The sequence below is a fragment of the Staurois parvus genome, unplaced genomic scaffold (genome assembly GCF_062004578.1).
Source record: "Staurois parvus isolate SC_StPar_1 unplaced genomic scaffold, SC_StPar_1.0 ptg000715l, whole genome shotgun sequence".
In the NCBI taxonomy this organism is placed as follows: Eukaryota; Metazoa; Chordata; class Amphibia; order Anura; family Ranidae; genus Staurois; species Staurois parvus.
The window spans coordinates 622,885-647,028 of NW_028318511.1; the positions used below are offsets into that span (position 1 = coordinate 622,885).

At 42.4% G+C, this 24,144-nt stretch overlaps 1 protein-coding gene across 1 annotated transcript in view; it reads left to right on the forward strand.

The window, feature by feature from the left end:
* Positions 1-2,904: 2,904 nt before the first annotated feature.
* LOC149445606 (cathepsin D-like) overlaps positions 2,905-24,144 on the forward strand; it is a 36,983-nt gene continuing 15,743 nt past the window's right edge. Inside the window, exons 1-6 of the mRNA XM_089653521.1 lie at positions 2,905-3,081; positions 14,086-14,242; positions 16,557-16,680; positions 16,813-16,931; positions 18,926-19,125; positions 21,961-22,083. Coding sequence (XP_089509647.1) covers positions 3,014-3,081; positions 14,086-14,242; positions 16,557-16,680; positions 16,813-16,931; positions 18,926-19,125; positions 21,961-22,083 — 791 coding nt within the window. The 5' untranslated portion in view covers positions 2,905-3,013. The remainder of the gene's footprint in view (positions 3,082-14,085; positions 14,243-16,556; positions 16,681-16,812; positions 16,932-18,925; positions 19,126-21,960; positions 22,084-24,144) is intronic.

The following is a 24,144-nucleotide window of genomic DNA, read 5'->3' on the forward strand; positions in this document are numbered from 1 at the left end:
CAATGCTTTACTGGCTCCTAAGAAATAAAAATAATAAATGCACATTCTTTTATCTGCAAAAAAAATTAGCATTTATTTAATTTTTATAGTGAACTTATTAACTTGTTGCCGACCGCAGATAGCCGAATGACGGCTGCACTGCAGCCGGCCAGTTCTGAGTGGACGTCATATGACGTCCTCCCAGAGCGCGCTCTCCTGCGCGCCCCAGGGGGCGCGCACCCGGCGATCTCCGTGATCGCTGTGTCCTACGGACACAGCTGATCACGTGATGTGGTAAAAGGCCAATCACAGCGGCCTTTTACCACGTGATCAGTGGTGTCCAATGACACGCTGATCAGAGGGAAATGCAAGTGCCGGTTCTCGGCTGCACTTTCCTCACGCTGTCAGATTGTGAGGAAAGTACTGCCGAGAACCGGCAGTTGTCAGAGCGGGGATCGGCACCGATCATCAGGGCACTGATGATCAGTGCCCTGATGATCGGTGCCCAGCAGTGCCACCCGCAAGTTCCGCCCACCTGTGCCGAGCAGTGCGCCCACTAGCTCCGCCCACCTGTGCCCAGCAGTGCGCCCACCTGTGCCACTCTGCAGTGTCACACACCTGTGCCCAGAAGTGCCACCTACCTGTGCCTAGAAGTGCCACCTACCTGTGCCCAGCAGTGCCACCCACCTGTGTCCACCCACCAGTGCCACCCACCAGTGCAGCCCAGCAGTGCTGTCAGTCAGTGCCCCCAGTCAGTGCCCAGCGGTTGTGCCAGTCAGTGCCGCCAGTCAGTGCCCAGCAGTGATGCCAGTCAGTGCCGTCTATCAGTACCCATCATCAGTGCCGCCTATCAGTGTTGCATATTAGTGCCACCTATCCGTGACACATCATTAGTGCTGTCTATCAGTGCCGCCTATCCGTGCCACCTCATTAGTACTGCCTATCAGTGCCCTTTAGTGCTGCCTATCAGTGCCGCCTATCAGTGCCCATCAGTGCTGCCTCATCAATGCACATTAGCGAAGGAGAAAAATTACCTGTTTGAAAAAAAAAAAAAAAAGTTTCTTTCTTTCCAATAAAATTTTTCAAATTTGTTGCACTTTTTTTATGTATAGCGCAAAAAGTAAAGCGCCCAGTGGCGATTAAATACCACCAAAAGAAAGCTCTATTTGTGAGAAAAAAATGATCAAAATTTCATATGGGTACAATGTTGCATGACCGCGCAATTGTCAATCAAAGTGCGGCAGCGCTGAAAGCTGAAAATTGGGCTGGTAAATAAGGGGGTATAAGTGCCTGGTAGGCAAGTGGTTAAAGCAGTAGCAAACTGCGGTCTTTCAACAAAAAAAAAAAAAAAAAAAAAAAAGGAAAGAAAGAAAAAATCCTCTGCAAGTAAAGGCACAATGTGCTGGTATTATTATGAAATATTTACCTTCAGGGCTTTTTTTCTCAGACAATTGTAGCAGGAACTCCCCCTTACCAAGTCACCCTTGTCTTCACTCCCTACCCAACTCTGAGCAACATTCCTAGGTTCCACCCCCTACTCACCTCCCAGCACCACCCCTTTTAGAGAATATAGAGCCAAATATAAATTTTGTGGAATTTGTTATTGATAACAAGAAAAGCAGTAAAATAGATCCCCAGCAGCCAGCAACAATGGACCACCCGCAACAAAATGCCCCCTCAGCAACAATAGACCTGTGGCAGCAACAACAGATTTCCTGCAGCCAGGATCACTAAACACCTCCCTAAACAGTAGATCTCTCCCAGCAATAACTGACCCACCCAGCAACATAAGATTCACCCCCAGCAACAACACATCCCCCACCAGCAACAATAGACCCCCGTTCACAAAGACAGATCCCTCCAGTGACAATAGATCCCCCAGCATCAATAGACTCTGCAGCACACCCTAGCACCCTTTGCCATTACATACAATACATTCAGTGCTGGAACTGCATTCCCCCATGTTCTTGCTGAGAAAAAAGCCCTGCTTACCTTAGGATGAAGCCTTCCAGCGCTGCTTCCATTTTCCCCTGGTCTTCCTTCTAGGTTTGCTGCTCCGGACCTTTGAATAGCTGAGCCGCGATGACGTCACTCCCTTGCATGTACATAGGAGTCACGGTTTACATCAGAGCGCATGCACTGGTCACATTACTGGCTGCATCCAGAGCAGGGGCGGATGGACAACTCATGGGGCCCCGGGGCAATAGGGGATCATGGGGCCCATGTCCTTGCCCAAACTCAAAAAAGCCTATGAAAAAGGTACCAGGGGCATCTCATGGGGCCCCTTACTATCCCCGGGCCCTCGGGCAGTGCCTGAGTTTCCAAATGGTCAGTCCGCCCCTGATCCAGAGTGAATAGCTCCTGAATGCCGCAAGTTTTATGCATTTCAGGTATATAGCGCCGTCAATTTACGCAGCACTTTACATATATATTGTACATTCACATCAGTCCATAACCCTCAAGGGGCGTACAATCTAAGGTCCCTAACTTACATTCATGCATACACATTAGGGCCAATTTAGACAGGATCCAATTCACCTACCAGCATGTCGTTGCAGTGTGGGAGGAAACTGGAGTACCCAGAGGAAACCCATGCAGGCACAGGGAGAACACGCAAACTCCAGGCAGGAGATATTCACTGTACTTACAGATCAGATTTATTCTATGCTTACCTTTAGTTACAAGTTTACTATGCTATGTGAGTGGGAAAATGTAACAAACATAAAGCAGGTGTTATCCTTGGCTGCAGATTCCTGACATGTGACTCATTGATCTGTTACAGATGCTCATGCTGACAGATGTCTTCAGAGTAAGAATGTATTGCTCATGATCAAACAAGAACTGCTGTTTAGAGGTGACAACACTACACCAGCCCTCCAGCTCAGTGCTGAGCAGAGCCTGAGGATTTATCTCCAGTCACATGACTGCAGGGTCAGCTGACTAGTCTCGTGGGCTGGAGGAGAGTGCTGGGTCACTGCTGACAGTACAGACATATATATACATATACAGGACAGGTGTCTACACCCTGATCACCATGGAGGGCTTAGTGCTGACTGTACTGCTTCTCTGTGCTGTGCTCCTACCAGGATCAGCAATCATCAGGTATGTGTGGATGATGATCTATATGTGGCCATTGTCTATCTGTACACTACAATGGTGTGTGGGTGTATGGATGACATGTGTGATGTATGAAAGCTCATTCTCTACAATCCTAGTATGCAGATGTATAGATCTGAGTCCCGCCCTGTGATTGTATTAGCACTACCATGTGTAGCATACTGTAGATCTATGAAAATGTATTTTATTCCATCTCTATGTAGATTGCATGTATTATTTATTACAGGTATTTATAAAGCACCAACTGTGAACACAGTGCTTTACATACTGTACATTCACATCAGTCCCTGACACCAAGGAGCTTACAATCTAAGGTCCCCAGCTCACATACATACCATGGCCAATTAACCTGCCAGCATGTCTCCCATGCAGATTGTGCACTGGCTGGACCCCAATGTGTTTCAGGGTGGATAAAAATCGATTTTTACAAAAAAAATTTTTTTTTTTTAATCAAATGTATCTTAATATGCTTTTGGTGTAAAAATCTATCTAAAGATATTTTTCTATTTAAGATACATTAAGGTTTCATGTACACTGCAGCTGATAAACTGACATTCAGGAGCTGTTCAGTGTTTTTTTTTTTCAGCAGCCCCTGAACTCACCCTAATGTTTTCCTATGTGTCCATGTACACATCTTTGTTTACAGTCATTTACAGTCAGTTGAATTTACAGTCGTTTTTTTGCATGCCGAAAACTTGCGTTCCGGAGTCGATTTTATTAGCGTTTCAAACGCAAACTGGAAGAGTTAAAAAAAAAATTTCAAACGCAAACGCTTTTACAAGCGTTTGCATTTGAAATATTTTTTTTACTCTTCCAGTTTCCTATGCTGTCCAGAGCCTTTTTTCATCATGAAGAATACATGCAAATTGTTTTCAAGGTACTTAGATGGACAAAACATGAAACACAGGATGTTCCTGCTAAGCTTGTTACACTTTGCAATGACCAATTCAGACCTCTCCCACCCTTGGAAACAAAAGATATGTTAATGACCATTCACACCTCAAATTCCTCATGAAGACCCCCTGCCAGGTGGCCTTAATGACTTACTCCACCAGACACCTTTCCCACCCTTGGAAACAAAAGAAATGTTAATGAGCAACTCACACCTAAGCTAATCTCAACACATACTGCTGTCTCTGCTTCTACTCTCTGTATTTCTCGGAAACAGTCTGAAATAGTTAATAATTTACCACTTTTCAGTGCATTCTGGGCATTTGGGAGGGTTCTCTTGTGCTTATCTATAAAAAACGCTTCTAAACATAAACGCGGTATGCAAACGCGGCTAAAGAGACTTTGTTTAACCTACGTTTTCCAGCAGTCAGTTTCCATCATTCAGAAGTGTCCCGTGTACATGGGGCCTAAGGGTTCATGTACACTGCAGCTGATAAACTGATGTTCAGGAGCTGTTCAGCGTTTTTTTTTCAGCAGCCCCTGAACTCTCCTTAATGTTTTCCTATGTGTCCATGTACACTACGTCGTTTACAGTCAGTTGAGTTTACAGTTGTTTTTTTGAACGCACCAAACTGGCGTTCAGGAGTAGATTTTATCAGCGTTTCAAACACCAAATGCTTGTAAACGTGTTTAACCATGTTTATAAGCGTTTGCGTTTAGAAGCGTTTTTTAACTGTTCCATGTCCAGATGCTGTCCAGAGCCTTTTTTCATCATCAGAAATGCATGCAATGTGTTTTCCATGTATTCAAATGGACTCAGTACACCAGCGCAGTCAGTTCCAGGTTTTGCGTGAAGGAACAAATAGTAGAACGTGCCGCATTATGCTTATGATGGGATCCATAGTGAATACAACCAGAAAAGACAGGTCATCTCAACACATACTGTTCTCTCTGCTTCTGCTCTCTCTATTTCTCTTAAAATGTCTGAAATAGTTAATTCTTTACTGTTTTTCAGTGCATTCTGGGCATTTTGGAAGATTTCCTGAGGTTATCTTAAAAAAACCCTTCTAAACGCAAACGCTCATAAATGCAGTATGCAAACATGGCTAAACAGACGTTTTTGTAACCTACGTTTTCCAGCAGTCAGTTTCCATCATTCAGAAGTGTTTTCCAAACGTCCCGTGTACATGGAGCCTAATAATTTAGTTTATTCAGCATTAAATGGAGCTTTGTTATGTAGCATGAAGCTGTATATTCTGCAATATTTACATTTTTAGTAAACTCATTCAATGAATCCGAGCTTTGCAAGCAGAGATAACATGCACTGCATTGATGTATTCACACAATTTCACAGTAACCATGAGAAAAAAACATGAAATAAAAGAATTTGAGTCGTTCTTCAACTATGTGTGATTAACCTAAAATCGGTTCTGATATCGCTGTTTTACTAACCTGACAGCTTATTATTCTAAGGCTCCATGCACACGGGGGGGCATTTTAATAACGCTTGTGACGTTGGCTGTGTAGTCACGTTAAAAACGTGAGTTTTTCAGCATTTTTATATTAGCGTTTAGCGGTGTTTTGCTGCGTTTTTTCACGTTTGCGGTTTTTAGCGTTTTTTTAGAGGTTTCTTTTACCAAAAAAAAATTGTTTTTCACTTTTCTTAAATTTTTTTAGAGGAACAACACAAATTTGATATATTTTTCTTCATGTTTTGATTTGGAATAGAATGTGTAGTGTTCCCAATGCATTTGTGTGTACGGAAATAAAACCTATTAGAAGGATTTTGAGCTTTATTCACTTTTTTCAGCACACTGCTATTATTTTGAACACAACTGTATATATGTATATGTGATTTTGCGCACCTGTGCCGTCCTGCATCAGTATTTCAGCTATAGGGTGGTGGCACGGAAGCGGTTAACTTAATGTTCCCATAAAAATATACATTTAATCATGTATTATTGGATACAGGGGTGCAGCAATCTGCATCTTTTGTATCTGCCTGGAGTTCAGCTTTAACACTTGAAAGCAATTTATTTAGTCACATTTCCCAGCAGAGAGTTGACTATACATTAATTAGTGTGGTTGCCATGGCATGACATATATTGTGTCAGTACAGGCAAAGATACGGTCACCCACTGCAATCATTAAGGCTTCGTTCACACAGCCCTGGACAGCTGGCGCACACTGAACCGTAGTGTGCAACAGATGCCTATTCCAGCTGCAGTGATCCAGTGGTAGGAGGCAGCTCACTGCATTGAACCTCCAAGGTGCATTGCAGTGTGAATAGTACGCATAGAAATCAATAGTTTTTTATGTGTACAGGTGGTGACCTGCATTCATCCAGGGTGTTAAAACAAAGGTCACCACACTATGTGGGAACAAGGTCTAAAGCTAATCTGCTGCACCTCCGAAAAGTGGTTCATGCTTGGATCGCTTTTTATAGGTGTTTGACAGGCAGCAAGAAACCCCCCATCAACTTGCATTGCACGCAGTTATGGCACATCCCTCTTCACCTGAATTGGTTGCATTCAGCAGCCAACCACTTTTGCTGCAAGAGCGACTCAAAATGCACTCAGAAGAGTATTTTCATTTAAGACTCTTGTAAGAGCATTTTAAAGTGTTACTAAACCCACAACAATAAAATCAGTCTGTATATGCAGTAAAGCAAGCTTGTTATACTCATTATATATAATTAGTGTCGCACTCCACTGAATTAAATAAAATGTGAACATATTCCTAAATATTGCTACTATTGCCTCAATAAATAATATTAGTGACCATTTATTAAGTGATCCAAAAGTGACAACATAAAATTGTATATATTGAAAAAATATATAATATCAAAAATATGAATGTGCAATAAATGTTATGTGATAAATAATGAATATATATAAAAAAAAAATATATATATAAAAACAAGTCCCCAAAAAATTAATAAAATATATCAAAAGTGTCCATATAAATTAAAATCCAATATAGTGTCCACTTCGTAATTGTATTCTGAACAATCGGGTACACCTTTCTTATATATCTGCTCACTTAAATTTAGCCCAACTTTAGATTAGGCTAAAACAGCTTTTTGTCCTAAATTGGACAGATGAGGAAATTCCAGTGATTGTATACTGTCAGGAATACTGATACACAAGATGCAATGCTTTAATTTTCCCTCTGGGGTCCCTCAGACACTCTGATCCCTGTCTTTGATCAGGATGGATGGATTTCTCCCTTTTTCCTCCAGGGGTCCTATATATCCTTTACTTCCTTTCTTTATTCCTCCATATTTGGATGCAATGAAAGAAAGAAAGATTGTTCAGAATACAATTACAAAGTGGACACTATATTGGATTTTAATTTACCTGGACGCTTTTGATATATTTGATTTTTTGGGGGACTTTTTTTATATATATATATTTATATTTTTATATATCACATATAAATTTATTGCACATTCATATTTTTGATATTATATATTTTTTCAATATATACAATTTTATGTTGTCACTTTTGGATCACTTAATTTTGAGGCAATATTTAGGAATATGTTCACATATTTTATTTAATTCAGTGAAGCGCGACACTAATTATATATCATTTTATTAATACTTTTACACAGGTATAGGAGTATGTGTCACAGTGTCAGTGAACCACAATAATTCATTTCTATTATATTTATGTAATTTATGTATTTATGCACAATAATTAATTTTACCATAGTAGCTCGCAAGGGCCATATAATTTAATATGCTTGTTATACTCACTGTGGAACCAAGGGGGTTAATCCACATTGTGTAAAAAGGATGTTGATCCTGACTTCTCTGATCCTCCCCTTCTTCCAGTGCCCCTCCTCATAAGACATATTATGTGGAGTCAATCTGCATATGCTCAGTTTGGTGTGTATTGCTAGAGAGATTTTTTTTTGGGAGAGTGCATGTGATCAGCACTGGGCCAATCAGCTCTGTCCAGATAGAGGTCAGGGGTCCTGCATCCTCCTAGAGCAGAATGAAAACTCCTCCTACAAGCTTTAACCAGTGCTCAGCTGGACATGGAAATAGAAAGAAATCACAAGACTGCTCTAACTGCTGATGAGAAAAGGTATTTAGCAGTTTATATTTACTAAAATAATTGCATTTCCATACTCTCTGTACTGTGGGAGATCAGATATAGTGAATTCAGGGTCCTGGGTTTAGTAACCCTTTTAAGGTAAAAAAAATACCTTGTGCATAAAGGTGATTTAATAAATTCACTTGATTTTAACTTACTGCGCTAACAGCATTCCAGTGTTTTTTTTTTTTTTTCTTTTGTTCGTTCTTAACATTCCATCCACCTAGAGCTCCCACTCCTTATTGCTTGGCTACCTGCATGCTAGGTAGTGACAGCTAATAATTATGTATTAGACAGGACTATCTATGATTATCTGAACTACTGATAGCTATTGCCATTTTATATCCCTTTGTATCATCATGCCTTTAGTTCAGGGGTGTCAAACTGGTGGCCCTCCAGCTGTTGCAAAACTAAAGGTCCCATCATGCCTCTGCCTTTGGGAGTCATGCTTGTAGCTGTCAATCTTGCAATGCCTCAAGGGACTTGTAGTTTGGCAACAGCTGGAGGGCCGCCAGTTTGACACCTGTGCTTTAGGTTGTTTAGGGATTTGATTTACTATGTACTGTGGGGGACATTCCCTTCCCTTTGACCTATGGTAACTAAATATGTTCTGTCAGTAGGTTTGAGTGCAGCATTTTCATTGTTATTCATTTTAGTTTTGCAATCTTTGTTCGCTCTACCATCAATTATGTAGTGCAAGGGCCTGAATGGCTGGATGCACTTTGAATGGGTTGTGCAGGTTTGTCCCCATGTTACACAGTTTAGTAAAGTACTTCTCCAGAAGATTGTACAATTTGATTGTATGGTTAGCTTTAGGGCCGGTTTGCACTTTAGAAACGCAGTCCAGATGCATTTTTGCATGTGTGTTTTTGATGTGGGTTCGGTGCATTTTTTTTATGCGTTCCAATGCATTTTTTATACATTCCAGTTCATTTTTCCCCTCTTTCTTCTATTTAAATAGGGACATGTACATTCCAGTGCATTTTTGGTGCATTTTTGATGCGTTTTAACGCATTCCAATACAGTTCTGTGCAGCCTGTTCGTTTTTTTTTTTTTTGCAACTGGAGTGCACTAGAACTGCATGCACCGATGTGAACTATGACATTGACAACCATATAACCAACTTTCTGTGTATTCTGAATGCAGAAAAAAGCAACTGAAATGCATGTAGTGTGAACTGGCCCTTAGAAAAATGTTACTTCCAATTTTTATGGAGGGAACAAAAAGCATGCCAGAGGCCTTGTTTACATGAGCAGTAGAGATTACCATACCTTTGAAAAGCATTCTGTTTGACAGGTGGTTGGGAGGTGATATGTTGCCTCCCGAATGCCTGTTTTAACCAATAAAAGCCTAATTCACTTGAATGGATTGTGCTTGGCAGTGTTTTCACCTGCCAAATGTGACTTGCTGTATACATTTTACAGCACTGCTGTGGTCATAGTAACTTGTGGTTTGGGGGACAGTAAAAGCACGGATCAAAAGCCTGTTTTTATTACCTCCTGGCCACACATGTCAACAAGGCCTAAAGAAGAACAAAAGTTGTGCCCCCCCCCCCAAAAGAACAAGCAGACAGCAAAGGACCTGTCGCCAGTATTGCCAATAGTCTCCCTGTAGCTAATCTCTTCACCGCTACTGACTTAGCAGGTCTTGTTCTGCTGTGTCTTTGTGGAGGCGGCCATCTTGGTAGAGGCAGGGCTTTATTTCCACATGTCAGAGCCTCCAGCCACCTTGGTAGAGGCAGGGCTTTATTTCCACATGTCAGAGCTCTCCGGCCATCTTGGTAATCTCTTCACCGCTACTGACTTAGCAGGTCTTGTTCTGCTGTGTCTTTGTGGAGGTGGCCATCTTGGTAGAGGCAGGGCTTTATTTCCACATGTCAGAGCCTCCAGCCGTCTTGGTAAAGGCAGGGCTTTATTTCCACATGGCAAAGCCTCCAGCCATCTTGGTAGAGGCAGGGCTTTATTTCCACATGTCAGAGCTCTCCAGCCATCTTGGTAGAGGCAGGGCTTTATTTCCACATGTCAGAGCTCTCTAGCCATCTTGGTAGAGGCAGGGCTTTATTTCCATGTCAGAGCCTCCAGCACAGAACAGTAAGCAGCACTGTATTGAGATGTAGAATTGGGTGCAGGAGGGGAAGCCTGAAGTTCTGCTATAAAGGAAACTTTTACTGAGGAAGGGCAAAAACTGCCATGCTGATGTCCTGAAAACACTGATTGGCGATGTGTCATTATATAGTATAGTTAATAGTTTCTGAGTCACTGGCCCACAACAAAAAATGTTAGGCCTGGTTCACACTAGTGCAACTTGAGTCACACAGAATTGCATGAACAGGGAAATCTCATTGTTTTCAATGGTGCCCGTTCTAATAAATGCGACTCAGAATAGTGTGATTTTTAGAAAAGGTTCCTGCACTACTTTGATGCGATTTAGGGCCCATTCATACCAGATGCGGAGGGACTGGACTGGGCAGGTATCCCAGTGAAGACACAACGCATGACAAAGCAAAATGCTTTGTTTTCTGTGTGCCCGGTTCACATCTCTGCATTGCGGTAGTGTGCAGGCACAGTATGCTGAAAAAAGTAGCACATGCACTACTTTTTCTTCAGCGCAGCACGAGGCACCACCTCGCACCATGCGTTGTCCAATTGAATGTTATAAACAGAAAAAAAGGAACAGTGCAGTAATCCCACCAGTCCGCATTGCACACCAGCGTGTGCGTTCCTGCGCATTGACTGGTGTAAATGGACGACTTTGCCCCATAGAATATGCAAAGTCACATCAAAATCCCACCACATAATTGCACTGTAAATCGCATCAAAGTGCCATTGCAGAAGTGTGAACCAAGCCTTAGCCTCACTCAGACTTTTGCATGCTGGTTCCATATCCATAACACAAGTATTAGGAAAAGCGTGAAGTGCCGCTCCAAACTGCGGCTAAGTGTCTCCCTGCCGGTGTTCAGGAGATGGGAGCAGGCATCAAAATTCACTCATCCAGAAGTGTCAAACTATGTAGTATAGGACACCGCTCAGACCGATCTAGTGCTGATGAAATGTATTAAGATATGTGGCCTCGCCCAACGCTACTCCAGCCATGCCCGCTGATGCCTTTCGTCATGTGGGTGGGGAGAAATGCGTCCGCTATTAAAACACATTTTACAGGGAAATACACGCATGTATAAAGGGTAACTGTCCATGTCCTCCTGAGGGGGGTGTTACTGATGATTGTTGTTATACTAGTAATAAAGATTACTTATCAAAGTAGAGGGTGTTTCTTCATGATGGCTTATTGTAACATCACCCTGAAGAGTCCTTTCCTTGGAATAATAATAGATACCTTTCATGTGTTGGTCAGAGTATAGTATAATATAGGGTATTTTGTTCCCTTTGTTTTCTTGGTGCTTCAAAGCGTCTCTAAAGCCTCCATAGAAGTTTAAGACAATGCTCACTAACAGCACCTGCTGCGTTTTTTTAAGAGGCTTTTTTTCAGACTTTGCTATGCTTTGTTTTGGAGGTATTGCAGGTATGACCTATCCCAGGATGCACTGGAAAACCGACAAGTGAACCAGAAAGATGTCATCAGCAGTAACTTCTGGTTCATGTGTATATATTCTGGGAGTGTCTAATGCGGACGTCACCTCTGATGTGCAACGTGGAGCAGCAGGAAGGCAAGCGGGGTCCAAACTAGAGCGAAGAAACTAGCAGACTGCACACGTGGAGTGCAACATGAGATTGTCATAGGAGAAGGTGAAAAGGGAGAGGAGAGAGAGCAGAGCTGGGGGTTGCTGCTGGGAGGAGGATCAGCAGAGCTAGGGGTTGCTGCTGAGAGGAGGATCAGCAGAGCTAGGGGTTGCTGCTGAGAGGAGGATCAGCAGAGCTAGGGGTTGCTGCTGAGAGGAGGATCAGCAGAGCTAGGGGTTGCTGCTGAGAGGAGGATCAGCAGAGCTAGGGGTTGCTGCTGAGAGGAGGATCAGCAGAGCTAGGGGTTGCTGCTGAGAGGAGGATCAGCAGAGCTAGGGGTTGCTGCTGAGAGGAGGATCAGCAGAGCTAGGGGTTGCTGCTGAGAGGAGGATCAGCAGAGCTAGGGGTTGCTGCTGAGAGGAGGATCAGCAGAGCTAGGGGTTGCTGCTGAGAGGAGGATCAGCAGAGCTAGGGGTTGCTGCTGAGAGGGGGATCAGCAGAGCTGGGGGTTGCTGCTGAGAGGAGGATCAGCAGAGCTGGGGGTTGCTGCTGAGAGGCGGATCAGCAGAGCTGGCGGTTGCTGCTGAGAGGAGGATCAGCAGAGCTGGCGGTTGCTGCTGAGAGGGGGATCAGCAGAGCTGGCGGTTGCTGCTGAGAGGGGGATCAGCAGAGCTGGCGGTTGCTGCTGAGAGGAGGATCAGCAGAGCTGGGGGTTGCTGCTGAGAGGGGGATCAGCAGAGCTGGGGGTTGCTGCTGAGAGGGGGATCAGCAGAGCTGGGGGTTGCTGCTGAGAGGGGGATCAGCAGAGCTGGGGGTTGCTGCTGAGAGGGGGATCCGCCGTGCCGGGGGTTGCTGCTGAGAGGGGGATCCTCCGTGCCGGGGGTTGCTGCTGAGAGGGGGATCAGCAGAGCCGTGGGTTGCTGCTGAGAGGGGGATCAGCAGAGCCGGGGGTTGCTGCTGAGAGGGGGATCAGCAGAGCCGGAGGTTGCTGCTGAGAGAGGGATCAGCAGAGCCGGGGGTTGAAACAAATAGAAAATTACCATGCAGAGATCATTTGCCAAGCTTCAAAAAAACATCACTGCGGCATCAAAAAAAGCACCTTGAATCTGTAGGCACTTTTAATGTGTATTTAAAGTTGAGGCAAGTGTAAACAAGCCCTTAGTGATATAATATCACAGACACAAAACAAAGCTTTCCGGGCTACACCTGCCTTCCTCAAGGCCTTTGGTGATTATTCAATTGACTCTGAGTCCTGTAATGCCTGGTGTATACAATGGTTGATTGATGAACAACAGTTACACCATAGTGAATTAGGCTTTAGAATGCATTGAAGGTAGGGACAGCCTGATTACTTTTGCTCAACATTACCCTAATGGGCTGTGTTGAAAGCCAGTGCAGACACTGTAGCTGATCCGACATTTAAAAATGTGACTTAAGCTGGCCATACACTAACCGAAATTTGTCTGGTCCCTGTTGAACCGGTCAAATTTCTATCAGTGTGTGGCCATACCTGCTTGACAAAAATTGACCATTTGATAGACTTCTGTCAAAGACACATGCTGCCAATCGGCTGCAGTCCCTGGGCAGTTTATTCTCACAGCAGCAGATCCCGCTGTCAGAATACAATGTCCCGGCAGGAGGATACCTTCATCCAACCCTTTTGTATGGACAGAGGAGTATGTTTTTCTTTTTCAGTCATATAGTGTATGGTTAGTTTAAAGTATAACTAAAGGCAACATTTTTTAAATTTTTTTTGGGATAGAGTGGAGAGGAATGATAGCCTCTGTCAGTTTGTAATGCTGTCTGGGCCCGTTTAATAAAATTCACTTTCTCTATTTGTCCTGTTTACCATTATCATTGAATGTGAAAGTAAAGAAAATCCCAAATTTTGGGTTGTCCCCAAAAGAGTAATAAAGGGGAAACCTTCTAAGGGACTCCCTTTTTAATGTGCAGGGATTTTCTCTCACTTCCTGATTGACTATGGTACAGGAAGTGAAGGGAAATCTCTGAAATGGGATACAGATAGCGAGGGGAAAAAAAATCTGACCAGGGTTATAACCCTCCTTATAACCCTTGCCTTTAGTTCTACTTTAAGTTGCTACATGGAGTCACCAATGTTTCTGTTGGTTAGTTGCATCCCTGCTGTTTTCTAAGCCTTGTGCAGGAAGCGGATATAGAAAGAAAGTGGACTATATAGAAGAAAGAAAGTGGACTATATAGAAGAAAGAAAGTGGACTATATATTGTTGTGTTTATGTGTGAAACTGTTAAAGCTGATTGTTATTTATGGAAAATGAACAATGAATTCCTCCTTCCAGGATACCTCTGACAAAGTTCCCTTCTATACGGAGAACATTTACTGAGTCTGGTGGGGATCTGAAGAATCTGATTGGAGAAGAAGGCTACAACAAATTCTACCCTGGATTTCCACCAAATGGGGGTCCCACACCAGAGACTCTGAAGAATTATCTGGATGTAAGTATGATGCTACTGCTCATGTCTGGTTTATTGTCATGCGTCCTAAATGTATAGTAAATAGCTTTCTGGTGTGTGTGTGTAATATTTATATACATTTAACCACTTGCCCTCCAGAGGATTTGCCCACCCCCCCCCTTCCTCTCCAGGCACGGCGTTACGGCACTGAGTTACTTTAACTGACAACTGCGCGGTCATGCAACTCTGCACCCAAATGAAATTTAAGTCCTTTTTTTTTCTCCCATGTATTGAGCTTTCTTTTGCTGGTATTTGACTGCCCGTGTGTTTTTTTTTTTTCTGCTATTTTAAGGGAAAAAAAAGACAATTTTGAGAGAAACAATATTAAACATGTCTAGTAAAAAAATTAAAAAAATCTAATTTCATCATAAATTTCGGCCAAAATGTATTCTGCTACATGTCTTTGCTACAAAACAAATCCCAATACGTGTAGATTAATTGGTTTACGTGAAAGTTATAGCGTTTACAAATGGCGGTATATATACTGGAATTTTTTTCATTTTTTTTTACTAGTAATGGCAGCGATCAGCGACTTATAGCGGGACTGCGGCGGGCATTCTGACACTGGGTGGAACTGACTTGGTGTCACTGACATCCCCAGTGACACCAATACAGTGATCAGCACTAAAAAAAAAGCACTGACACTGTACTAATGGCACTAGGCAGGAAGGGGTTGACATGAGGGGCGATCAAAGGGTTAACTGTGTGCTGGGAGTGTTTTACTAGGGGGTGGTGTGTTGTGTAAGCACACTGCTGTGGATGGCAGTGCTGTGCACAGCCATCCTGAGGAGTGTGCTCGAGCCAACAGGGAGGACTGTTAGTAAACAAAGCAGCCCTCCTCCCCATCAAAGATACTCGGTAATCACCGGCTGGGACGCGGTGATTGACAGCCGCGGCTGTGAATGGTGGCACGGCTCGCATGTGCCCCCTATCCGGAAATACAAAATCATGTGTGTATATACGTGAATTTGTGCACCCCAGATGTTTGTATATAATTGTAAATCAAAACCACCCAGCATCCACTTGTGAAAATAAAATAAATAAAAAGTCCAATTTCCATAGTCTTTGTGAAGTATCTGCCCTTTTTCGTTCGCTATAAATGTTCCACACCACGTGCTCAGTGCCACCAACTCCCCATAGGACACTCACTCACCAGATTTGAATGCGTCTTGTTTTCATGAAAAAGAAGGGAACTCCAATAGTGCAAAACCGTTAAAAACCTCAATTTGTTTCTCCATTACAATTTATTCACAAGCATACAATGTTTAATGCCCTAAGCATGATCACAAAGCCACTACAGTGTCCAGATACAGTAATGCAGGCCATACATGGGTTGAATTCCGAAACAAATTTTCTTTAGAGATTTCGTGTGTTTTGAAATCCGATGGTGCCACCATTGATTTCGAAATTCAACCAACCAAGCCTTCAATTTCTCCCTATGTTGCTACAGAAAAGAATTTTCGTGGCTAAGAATTTTCTTTTCTTTCCAGGTCACAGGTTTATATTTCTTGCACGATTCTCCCATCATTGATTCGAAATCTGTTTCCAACATGCCCAATCACTCAAATTTGATGGTCACACAAAAATCGTCCGTTTCTGTGACCCACTAATGGTGCGTAATTCAAACGAAAATTCTTAGAAAAGGTTTTCGAAAGAAAAATATTTTGGAAATTGACCCATGTATAGCCGGCTTTAGTCAGGTCGACAATATTGGCGTCTTACCCGTCAGAACCTTTGTAACTTCCAGTTCCACGCATTGCATCACTTCCGGTTGCTGTGCAGCACATTCCGACGCGTTTAATCATCATGAGTTTGTCCAGCTGTCTAGTTATGACTTTTTCTTGGGTAGGTAATGCTCTGTAGTACAAGTGGTCATGCTGCTAATGTCTACAGAACTACCGGCACCTTGAAGATTAACAATAAAGGTGCAATATTTTGATCTCCCTGCAAATCTAAAATGGAAGAAAGCTTTTACTTTCTGAATAATAAATGTGGCAGATTTCTGCTTAACTCCTTAAGTGCTGGTGATTTTTTTTTTTTTTTTTTTTTTTTTTTACTGTCTGTGGCTCTTGGCACTGCTGTTTTGGCACTTTGAAGTAAATTAATTGTAGTCAGCGGCCTGGCATAAGTAGGCTGATTAGGAAAGCTACAGAAAAGTCAGAAATCATTATGGACAGGTTTCCTTTTAAACCACTGGGAACCTTCAGGCATGAACTAGAATTTTCAAGAGATGAACTAGAATTTTGCTGCCACGAGATGTTTGCATTTTAACACCTGATCTGCCTTTTCTTTCTAGGCTCAGTACTATGGTGAGATTGGCATTGGAACGCCTTCACAGACATTCACAGTAGTGTTTGATACAGGATCATCTAACCTTTGGGTGCCTTCCATCCACTGCTCCTTGCTGGACATTGCCTGCTGTGAGTAACACTTTCCTTACACACGTTTATTAAAGTCTTAATGTGGTATTCCAACTTCTCTCTAAATATTATTAAATATAAATGTGCCCAAAGTTTGGTTTTAATAGAGCGTGTTCTTTTGTTCTATTCTAGTATTACACCACAAATATGATTCTTCCAAATCTTCCACCTATGTAAAGAACGGTACAGAATTCTCCATTCAGTATGGCAGCGGGAGCTTGTCTGGGTACCTGAGTCAGGACACTGTGACGGTAAGGTCCCATCTGGTCTAGAGAAGGAAATATGCTTCCATTGCATTTCCCTGTTATTGCCCTTACTAGGAAATCAGATTCCAGAGGCCTATGCTCCAGAACAGGTTAGAGCAGGGGTCTCCAAACCTTTCAAACAAAGGGCCAGTTTATTGTCCTTCAAAATCCAGCCCTTCAAACAAAGGGCTGGATTTTGACCAGTGGGGGTAGAGAATGTCCTGGGCCCAGCATCAGTGAAAATACCCATGGGGTACTAATCCTCCCATTAATACCCATCATTGGTATTAATGGGAGGAATAATGCTCCATCATTGGTATCAGTGTAAGAAATAGTGCCCCATTGTTGGTGTCAGTGGGAGGAATAGTACCTCATATCATTGGGAGGAATAGTGCCCCAAGGGCCATATAAAGGCTAGCATGGGGTCACATCCGGCCCTCGGGCCGCAGTTTGGAGACCCCTAGGTTAGAGAATAAGAAAAGAATCTGGTTGTTGCTATGGGTGACACATTTTCCCTATAAATCTAGGCCAATTATATTTAGAAGTGTTTACTGTTAACCACTTAGGGACCGTCCACCACAGATTTATTGCAACAGAGCGGCCTCTGCTGCACCAGGTCACGTACATATATGTGGTTCAGCATTTCCACCGCTCCGGCTGTGCTGTCATTCGGTACTGCACAAGCCGATTAGCCAATCCTGGCAAATGATTTATGGCCCTGACCCACCCGCTGTTTGGCCGAGCTAATGTCAGGAGACAGCCCTGTGTTAGTAAACAACACGAGTCTCTACAGAGGGCAGCGCTATGACTGTTTTTTTTTTCTTTTCCGTGCTAAGCAGGAAGTAAAAACAGTTGCATTGCTTAGTAAAATCAGCCCACTTTACACTCTTCACACTTGTTAGGCACATAGTTTTGCCTCTAGATGTTACCTCTTCCCAGCCAGTGTAATTAGTACAGTGACAGTGTATATTATTAGCACTGATCACTGTATTAGTATCGCTGGTGAGTTCGGTGTCATCCAATTTCCACAAAGTGTCAGTTAGTGTCAGATTGTCCACTGCACTATCACAATCCCACTCTAAGCTGCTGATCACCGCCATTACTAGTATAAAAAAAAAAAAATTCCAGGATATATACCAATGTTTTCAGGCGGTATAACGTTCTCGCAAACTAATTAATGTATACTTACTGGAATTGATTTTTTTTTACCAAAGATGTAGCAGAATACATTTTGGCCTAAATTTGTGAAGAAATTATATTTTTTTTAATTGGATATGTTTTAGAACAGTAAAAAAATTGTTTTTTAATTTTTGGTCTTTTTTCATTTTTATAATAAAAAATAAAAACTCAGTGGTGATCAAATACCGCCAAAAGAAAGCTCTATTTGTATGAAAAATTATATCAATTTAATTTGGGTACAGTGTTGCGTGGCCGCGCAATTACCAGTTAAAGTAGCACAGTGCCAAATAGCGAAAAAGACCCTGGTCATGACAGGTAAAAACTTCCAGAGCTTAAGTGGTTAATGCATAATCGAAAAAGAGAAGAAGCGCCTCTAAGTGTCGTATAGACCACTTTTAATAAGTAACAAATCTAGAACAACTCACATTGTATCATTGTAAAACAGGCTCATATGGTGCAGGCTCAGGGATAAAAGAACGGCTGTGTCCAGGCTATGATAGCCGCGTCTGGGAGCGTGGTTGTAGGAGAAAAAGCCGGCCAGCATGTGGAGTCTCCTAAAGATGGCGTCTGAAACGCACATCGGCGTCAGCGTGATGACGTACAAGGACCAGCATGCATAGCTATGCATATACAGAGTTCTGGTACTACTGCTATAGAAGGCTTGCCCTAGTGCTAAATGGACTTTTTTGCAGTCTTATATTGGACTTTATGGAAATGTATCTATTTCATTTGCATGGTGGCAGTTTTTGCGCTGATTGTTCTTTATTCATTCTTTTGCTTGGTTAATGCATAATCTCCCATTGCCTCCTAATATTTCTCAGATTGGCAACCTTGCCGTGAAAGGACAGCTCTTTGGGGAAGCCATCAAGCAGCCTGGTGTTACGTTTATTGCAGCCAAATTTGATGGGATATTGGGCATGGCATACCCTCGAATCTCTGTTGATGGTGTTCCCCCCGTGTTTGACAATATCATGCAACAGAAGCTGATCGAAAACGACCTATTCTCCTTCTACTTAAATAGGTGAGACATGTAAATGATTTGTTTCATATGACATTTCAACCCATGTGCGGCATTGACATGTCCATGTAAATGTTTCTTATTAATATATAATTTCTTTATATAGCAGCATACTCTTATACACTGTACAAAGCATAGCTGGTCATTCACGGATTTCCTATCCATTCTGGGGTAAATAAAAGTTCTAGAAAACACATGCATACAATATTAAATCCCAGGCAGGTATAAAATTTGGACTTTATATTGGTGTAGTACAGTCTGCTGTACACAGGATTTGGACTCAGAAAGGGGAAACAAAGCTAAATAGAGCAAGCTTTGTTAGAGCAGGGGAGAGCATGCTTATTACCTCTTGTCACCCCTAGCTATTACAGTAGAGTAGGGGGCATATGTATGAGATATATAATAGAAATACTAAGATGATGGTTTTGCCTGAATTTCCCCTTTAGCCCAAAAGTCTACTTTCACTGTCCCTAGGTGTGGGCATAGATTGGATCCAAAATATATTGGAACAGTAATAGCCACATTAGTTCAGGTATTTTTTATTTTTTTGTATAATCTGTATTAAGGATTTTCAGAACAAAAGATAAAGCAGTTACAAAGACAAACATATAAGAACACAGAGAAGAGATAGCAGCTTTAAGCAAGTCGAGCCCACAACAGGCCCTGCATACAGTGATATAATACAAATGTAAATCAAGCATATGGTACAATACAAATGTCATGCCACGCACCCCCTGCCCACTGTCAGGGCAGCGAGAACCAGCACAAGACTGATCACCAAGGGACCCGGCTACCACGCAGGAGCTACATCTCTACACAAGGTCAGCCAGTCTCAGGGCGATACATCAGATGTGCCCCCCGTATCATTCCACGTTTAGTTCAGGTATTTGAGATCCATTTAGGCCTAACCAAAATCTTTGGAAATAGAAGATGCAGCACACTTGACACATGACAATAGTGGGGCCTTTATGTACCCAAACACTGGACTGATGCAAAAATAGCAAGATTTAAATGCACTGTGCCCTGCATGGCCTGCCTTTTTAAATACAATGAGTTTTGCATTAAATTTTTACACAGTTGGCCCAACAGTGTCAAACAATGGTTAAGTGATGGTAAAGGATTACATTTTATTTTTAAAAATAAGAAACATGTTCTACTTGCCTGTTATGTGCAATGGTTTTGCACCGAGCAGCCCCAATCCTCTTCTTCTGTGGTCCCCCGCTGGCGCTCTTGGCTCCCCTCTCCTTCCTCACTGCTGTCTCTGAGCCATTAAAGAGGGAGAGCTGCTGCTGCCAAGCACAATTCTGGTTTGAGATCCGGCTCGGGTAAGTATGGAGGGGGGGGGCGTAACTGTATGTAGAAGGTGTGTTTTTTGTTTTTGGTTTTTTTTTGTGTTTTTTTTTTTTTTTACCTTTAAAGTGTTGCTAAACCCTGGACCCTGCATTCACTATATCTGGTAACCCACAGCACACAGTACATGGAAGTGCAATACTTTTAGTAAATATAAACAGCTAAATACCTTTTCTCATCAGCAGTTAGAGCAGTCTTGTGACTTCAGCAGAGCACTGGTTAAAGCTTGTAGGAGGAGTTTTTTCATTCTGCTCTAGGAGAATGAAAATCCCCTGACCCTCTGTCTCGACAGTGCTTATTGGCTCTGTGGTGATCACATGCACTCTCCAAAGAAAAAAAAAACCTCTCTAGCAATACACACTAAACTGAGCATGTAGTGATAAGACATGGACATTTGAACAAGAGGAGGGGCAGAGAAGTCAGGATCAAACAGCCTTTTTACACAGTGCAGAGGAATAACCTCTTACGTTCCACAGTGAGTATAACATGCATGCTTTACTGCATATACAGACTGATTTTACTGTTGTGGGTTTAGTAACACTTTCATTAAGTTAAAAACATTCTACCTTGAGAACCACTTTAAATGTTTAGAGTGTATAGTGAAAAGTGTAAACTTTCCCTCTTAGGTTTAGAACAGAAACACCTTTTTAGTAGTTTTGAAAAATCAAATTGTGTCATAATTCTCCTTCATTGGGCACAGCAAATATATCACCTTTTACTCTGCAGCAATAAGTGTCCCCTTCTCCTTCTCAGGGAAAAGCTGTGGGTGTCATTCCTTAGGTGCACCCAACAAAGTTATTGCTCCTATTCCATTATGTTCTCTAGAAATCGATGGCTGCCTTCATCCTTACTGTGCAAAAAAAATGTCTTTAACTCATGATTTTGTTATGCCTAGACCTGCACACAATATATATGTGACCATCTCACGATTTCTACAGGAAGGATACAAGATGGCGTACAGGGCATATTAGTTTAATTGGAAAGCTTTGTGTTTTTCCACTTGTAACTCCTGGTATATAATGGGAACATTCAGGACTCTACATTGGGGTGTACGGCTGTACAAAGGAAAATCCTTTTGTTGTGGCACCCAGGAGCCACAAGTGCAACGTAATTTAGCCCAATAAGTTTTTTTGCAGAATGCGCTGTGCGCAGCTATACATGCATAACCATTGGCACGCCACATGCATATGGGCGTATGTTTCAAAGTGTAAAATTTTACAATGGGCTAAAGTATTCTGCAGCTGTGGCTCCTGGGTGCTACAGCAACAGGCGAATTTTACTGTGTATGGCCATACACCCTAATCTACAGTCTTGTTCAAGCGCCCTTAATCACATGCAAACATTTTTACTTTTTGCCTTGGGTGGATGATTTTGTAAGTTGTGGCAGATGCTTTACGCAGATTATTATTTTTAGTTTTAGTACGAGATCTACTGGGAGCCCAGATAACATAGACCTGAGACCTAAAGTAGGTTCTTTTGATCTTCCAGGAATCCAGAATCTCAGCCCGGTGGTGAGCTTTTACTTGGAGGCACAGATCCTAAATATTACACTGGAAAATTTAACTACCTCAATATCACCCGCAAAGCATATTGGGAAATTCATATGGACCAGTAAGTAGCAACATTACTTTCCTTTTTTGTTGCCTCTTTTCTTGCTCATCTGATATACTAGTATTTTTTTCATCATATCTGATTTTTATTTTCTTGAAGTGGTCTTTTTCATACTTCTACTTTTTCTAGATCTATTGATAGTAGCATACTAGAACATTAACCCACATAAATGCCAATTTAGTACATTTTGAAAGCATCCCAGTCTTAGACGGGTTCAATATTGAGTTGGCCCCGCCCTTTGCAGCTATAACAGCTTCAACTCTTCTGGTAAGGCTGTCAAGGTTTAGGAGTGTGTCTATGGGAATGTTTGACCATTCTACCAGAAGTGCATTTGTGAGGTCAGGCACTGATGTCGGACGAGAAGGTCTGGCTCGCAGTCTTCGTTCCAAAGTTGTTCTTTCGAGTTGAGGTTAGGACCCCAAACTCGCTCATCCATGTCTTTATGGACCTTGCTTTGTGCACTGGTGCACAGTCATGTTGGAACAGGAAGGGGCCATCCCCAAACTGTTCCCAAAAAGTTGAGAGCATAGGTTGTCCAAAATGTCTTGGCATGCTGACGCCTTAAGAGTTCCCTTCACTGGAACTAAATGGCCAAGCCCATCCCCTGAAAAACAACCCCACACCATAATCCTCCCTCCACCAAACTTTACATTTGCCACAATGCAGTCAGGCAATTACCGTTCTCCTGGCAAACCCAGACACGTTCATCAGATTGCCAGACAGAGAAGTATGATTCGTGACTCTAGAGAACACATCTCCACTGCTCTAGAGTCCAGTGGCGGCCTTCTGTACAGCACTGCATCTGATGGTTTGCATTGCACTTGGTGAAGTAAGGCTTGGGTGAAGCTGCTTGGCCATGGAAACCCATTCTATGAAGCTCTCTACACCCTGTTGTGCTAATCTGAAGGCCACACGAAGTTGCTGACTTCTGCGCACTGTGCGCTTTAGCATGTACTGACCCTGCTCTGTCATTTTACATGGGCTACCACTTTGTGGCTGAGTTGCTGTTATTCCCAGTTGCTTCCACTTTGTTATAATACCACTAACAGTTGACTGTGGAATATTTAGTAGCAAGGAAATTTCAGGGATAGACTTATTGCACAGGTGGCAACCTATCACGCTACCACACTTGAATTCACTGAGCTCCTGAAAGCGAGCCATTCTATCACAAATGTATGTAGAAGCAGTCTGTATGACTAGGTGCTTGATTTTATGCACCTGTGGCCATGGAGGTGATTGCAACCTGAATCCAATGATTTGGAGGGATGGCCCAATACATTTGGCAATATAGTGTATAATGATGGAAATAAAAATATATCTCCCCATGTTCATACTACCCATTCTCCTTAACTAGCGTATTCTGAGAGGAAAAAACACCTTTCCACAATATGTTGATGGTCATAGATTACTAGGATAGGATAGTAGTTTCTTGGATGCGTTTCCCAGATTAAATCTGTTTTTTCAGAAAGTAGCAGATTTCTTTAAATAAGTACAATGTAACGGATTTACTGTACAATAATATATTCACAATACAGCCTATTCTTAATTTTATTTGTTGACTTATAAATGATGCCTGTACCCAGTACTTTATAATTTTACTAATTTATAGAGATCTCCCCTACTTTCTGAAGAAGCAGTTATAATCTGTGAAATGTGTCAAAGAAACTACAACCCTTCGACTAATTTGTGACCATCAACATAGGGAGATATTTTGTTTTCTATTATATATGATGCTATAGGAATCAACCTATGGGAGCATAACTGCTTTTATGAAATGTTTATTCTTGTATTAACCATATGCAGCCCGCCCTATGGCCGAATGGCGGGCGGCAAATGTCATCAGCGTTCCGGGTGGACGCCATATGGCGTCCTCCCGCACATGCGCAGATTGTGCTCCTGCAGAGCGGCGCAGCTGCGCAATCTGTCACCAGCCGTGTACCTCGGACAGGGCCGATGACAGATCTGAGTATCTGCCCCATTGCTGGTACCATGTGACCTGCTGTGACCAATCACAGCAGGTCACATGACAGTTGTATACAATGGATGGCTTCATTCATGCCA